The sequence below is a fragment of the Echinops telfairi genome, unplaced genomic scaffold, assembly GCF_000313985.2.
Source record: "Echinops telfairi isolate 266 unplaced genomic scaffold, ASM31398v2 ScPeMD7_18;HRSCAF=68, whole genome shotgun sequence".
In the NCBI taxonomy this organism is placed as follows: domain Eukaryota; kingdom Metazoa; phylum Chordata; class Mammalia; order Afrosoricida; family Tenrecidae; genus Echinops; species Echinops telfairi.
The window spans coordinates 69,154,453-69,158,981 of record NW_022103915.1 but is presented as its reverse complement, the minus strand read 5'-3'; the positions used below and the strand labels follow the sequence as shown (position 1 = coordinate 69,158,981).

General features: G+C 51.2%; 1 protein-coding gene across 1 annotated transcript in view; it reads right to left on the bottom strand.

The window, feature by feature from the left end:
• The window catches only part of FOXA1 (forkhead box A1), a 9,879-nt gene extending 9,334 nt beyond the window's left edge, over positions 1-545 (bottom strand). Inside the window, exon 1 of the mRNA XM_004698543.4 lies at positions 351-545. Within this exon, the coding sequence (XP_004698600.2) occupies positions 351-545 (195 nt within the window). The remainder of the gene's footprint in view (positions 1-350) is intronic.
• Positions 546-4,529: the final 3,984 nt, after the last annotated feature.

Sequence of the window (4,529 nt, the reverse complement as noted above, 5' to 3'; positions counted from 1 at the left end):
CAGAGGAGACCTGGAGGTCTTGCTGAGCCAGCATTCCTCCTCGGTCTTTTTGTCAACCGTTCCTCCTCTTTCCTCTCCCTTTCTTTTGTCCCTTCTACCTTTCTTTCTCTCCCCCTTTCTGGCATTATTAACCAGAAAGCTAATTAGCGAGTTTTAATGCACAACTCATCAGGCGTCAGACCCCTGGGGCCCAGAACCACCTAGTGAGCTTAGTGCAGAGCCTGTGGTTCCAACCACGCTCTTGGTGGGTAGGTGGGTGGAGGGGTAGGGTGCCCTTCTCATACCCACTTAGGGTTTTCGCTTGCTTGACAGGAAGAAAAAAATATATATATGAAACCTCCATTCGTTGCCCCTGGGTTCGTCATTCTTCCACTGTCGCTAGAGCCGCTGCCGGGTTTCTGCGGGGTCCGGGAGGCCGGCTTGGCTCTCCAGCTGCCGGATACTAAAGCCGGAGCTGTGCCCCACCCGACCTCGCCCGCGGCGACAAAACCGTTTCTCTGGCCGAGAGCAAAGGGTACCTTGCCAAAATCAACTCGTATTTTCATGTATTCAAATGAGCAAGGCTGGGAACGGCGATCCCCCTGCTGGGTAATCACCAGCCTTGGAAAGATGGAGTAGGTTCTTGAGCAGACCAGGAGTCCTCCCCAGAGCCAGGGCGCGGGTGCCGCTGTCCTTTCTCCCCAAGTCTGGGTCCCGAGCTTCGTGCACCTTGCTGCCGGCTGGTGTGTCCTCCGAGTTCCTGGATGTTTTATTCACCAGCTCGAGGACACGGGACACGTCCAATCCCCGCTGGACTCTCCACACTTCTCCGCACTTCCCAAGAGAGTCGTCTCCCTTCAGGCTGTGCCCATACTGTCCTCCAGCTATTTCCTCCTGCCTGAAAACCGCTAGATTGCTGGCCTTGGGCAGGCACTTAAAAATGCATGCTTCATACATAAAAAGGGAAAATTAGGGAAAACCGTGACAACCCTGACATCTCTTTGATCCAAGTCAGAACAGAAAAAAAAGGACGAGTGGCCGAGGCCCTACTGTGTGCCACTGATTGGGCAGGGCACCTTGAAATCTAGCTCTTTCTACTGGCTGCTCCCGCGTGCAGGAACTGGGATGCTGAAAGGCTGGGCCAGGGCAGGTCTGTGTCTGGGTCCCACTACAGGCTAATGGCTCTCTGTGGAGGAAGCCGACGACTTTGGAAAACTCAACGAATGTCACCCCTTACATCTGAGACTGGTAGCGGACACCGGTTTTTTTGCTGACCACTTGCCGAGTAGTTAGCCTCGCCCTTCCTGCCCCTTCACTCCCTCTCCACCCCCACCAACCCAGGAGTTTCCGCACCTTCACAGTCTCTAGCGGTTGACTTTGGCTATTCAAATGTGATTGCCCTCAACTTTATACAACTCAATATAATAGATGCTTTTGTAACAATCTTACAAATTATCCCTCACTTGGAAAAAAAATAAACCAAAGGCATTCCATTCAGTATTTTGTCGTTGCATTAACTTCCTGATTCACCACTACACCTTCATTAAAAAAAGTTTTCTTGAACCAATTAAAAAACTAAGTTGTTGAGGTGGCTGGGGAATCACTGTTCATTGAAAATTAAAATTCGATTCGAGAGTCCTGGTGTGTGGCTGCTTCTGGAGCTTTTTGCAGCTTTTTCTGAGCTGAAATTGGGGAGGTTTGGTTTTAAAAAAAACGGTGCGTTTGTTTGCAGTTTGCTTTTCTTTGTCCCTTGGGCCACAGGGTAAAACCGGTGTTTAGTTCACATTGCTGCAAGTTTCTTCTAAACAGAAACAATATGAACAGGCAGGCTTTCTTGGCAACATTACCTTGCAGGGATACTAGATTTGCAGGGACTTAGACTATATTCTGAATACTTCTTTTCCGCCGCCAACTATAAATAGATCACAGTAAGGAAATGGTGTGGTTTATGTCAGCTGCCGTCATCAGGTTTTACCTGTGGTGGCAAGTCCTGCACACAGCCTCCTGGTTCATGGCATTTGCCAACTCCCCCAGCCATCTAGTCTTGCCCTCTCTAAAACTACCCACATCTTGCTCTAGATGTCTGCCAGGCTCTTATCTCCCCCAACAGCAAACTCCTTTTCTTTCTTTTTCCTTCTCTGTCTCTCCCAAGTAGCAACTGATAGCAGCAATACAAGGACTGCAGTTCAAAGCCATTAATCACTCTGCAGGAGAAAGCTGAAGCCGCTGCTCCTGTACAAATTATACAGTCTGGGAAACCCAAATAGGGTCGCTATGAGTTAGAAACTCTATTTAGGGTCACTGAGTTTGGGGAGTTTGTCCTCTTCTTTACAACCAACAGCTCTGCAAGGACAGGGAGCCTGACCCCTCCCACTGCCACCTGGAGCACAGTAGACATTTCCTAAAGATTGTTGAATCAATCGATCAACTAACTCAGCCCATGCACTGCCCAGTCTGGAGTTGGCAGAAGAGGTTGCCCTAGTCTAGAAATCATCTCCACTGCCAAGTAAGGGCCTCCTCTCAGTCCGTTGGAAAACAAAGGGCCCGTGGAAGGAATTAACTGAGGGATGGATGAATTAATAAACAGATAGATGGATGGATGCATCTGGTAGAACAGAAAGAATTTTAGATCCCTGGGACCACCCAGCAGACCGGACTTGGTACCCCCACTCCCCTTCATCGAGGCCTGTTTTTATTAGCTGAAATCATCAGGGTAATTTGTTCAAAGTGAACATGCCCTGAGCCCCGGGCAGCATCAGCAGCCATGCTTTGCTCAGCTAGGTCAGGCAAAACCGTGTGCCCTAAGGCAAATGTTTCACTTTTCCCACTTGTGAGATGGCAACAGACTTGCCTTTCAATGGTAGGTATTGATCAAAAGTTAAAGAACCCCCATCAACTCTCTGGAATATCAGTGAAGTGCTTCATTCAGCTCTAGAAAGGAAATGCCTATTGTGTAAATTGGCAAACAAGGAAGCCGAGCCCACGCAGTCAAAGGCAAACCTTGAAAGCTGTACTCTCCCGGCTACCTGGGGGCAGCGCACTGCATCCCTGTCCAGAGCTGGGGGACCGGAGGGGGTGGGCGTCACAGGGGTGCCAATGTGGCCCAGTTTACTGCCCGAGCTACAGGTATGATTCTCCAAGGTGTGGGCAGCTTAGCCGGCCTGGTGGTGCCAGAGCGTCCGAAATGACTGGGCATTAACCTTAATGGCCTGAAGGATACAGAGTATTTCTTCCCCACGCTTCCCCGTGTAGTGTAATGATTTTATTAAAGGACTCCCAAGCCCTCTCAGAACCCGTTGAGTTGTTACAAGGTATTAACTAGAGACCTCGCCTGTCAACTTCCCGCGAAGTTGTATTTGCCATGAAAACAGACGTGGGGGAGTCACTGGCGGGAGGAAGCACACCTGTCTTCTCTTGCAGCAAATACATCGTCACCAGGGAGATACTGGGCTGACTGATCTCCCAGCTGCATCTGGGGTCCTCGGTGTCCCATCCCGCTCAGGGTGCGGACTCCATCCGCTCTTTGCCTGCGCGCTCTTCCCGCAACTGAGCGCAGGACCGCCGTTGGCAGCCCAGCGAGCCTCCGAAGCCCAGGCCAGCCGCCGCGCCTTGGCGGTTCAAAACAGGCGCTTGCAACCCTGGTCCAAGGTTATTTTCTTCCCAAAACCTTCTAGGATGAAGTCGGCTGAGTGGATCCCTCCTTTTCTCATCCCACTGGCCTTCCCGGGCTCCAAATACCTTCCATTGTGAATCTCTGCTGCTATGACCTCCTCGTGACCCCTCCCCCCAAGCCAGGCCAGCAGAAGTGGTTTCAATAAATAAAGCCCAGTGCTCCTCGGGTTGAAGGTCAGTTTACACTGGAGCAGGAGCTTCTAAAACTCCCGCAGGTGCTGGAATGGGAATAAGCCAGGTCACTGTCCCAAGAGTTGAGGGAGGGAGGGAGCAAGGCTGTGAGGAGGTACAGAACAGGCTGGGAGAAAGGGCACAGTCAGGAGCTTGGCATCTGTTCTGCCACCTTCAAATGTACTAGGGGGAACCGAGCAGGGCATCTGAGCCTCAGTTTCCTCAATTTTCAAGTGAGCTGGGATCCAATGTTCAGACAGTCCCCAGTTGTCGGAATGAAGCCGAGTGACCAGTGTGAGCAGGCCTGAGGACTGGGTGCAGGGGCCCAAGATGTGGTGTGAAGGTAGAGTGGTTGTTTTGTGGTGGCTGTGTCCAAGGAGGGACTGAGTGGCACAGCATCTTTCACGGAGCCAGTGAAGATTCTGAGGGGACCTGCTGCCTTGAAGAGTAGTCCCCTCCTTTTGGGGCTACATATCTACTGGTGTATGCTGCATTTCATGGTAAAATTTGAGCAAAAAGCCCTTCTCTTTTTCACCTCACAGCATCGCCAAAACCAGAAAGTAGCACCGGAGCGAGAATTAAGTGTGTCCCCTCCCAATTTCCACCCCCAGGCAAAGTCTCCTTAGGCGGGTGGGGCCTCGGAGCACCCCATGGGTAGGGTTTAGTGCCGAGCTCAGGGTCTCAGATTAGTTTCTCCCTTTAGACAA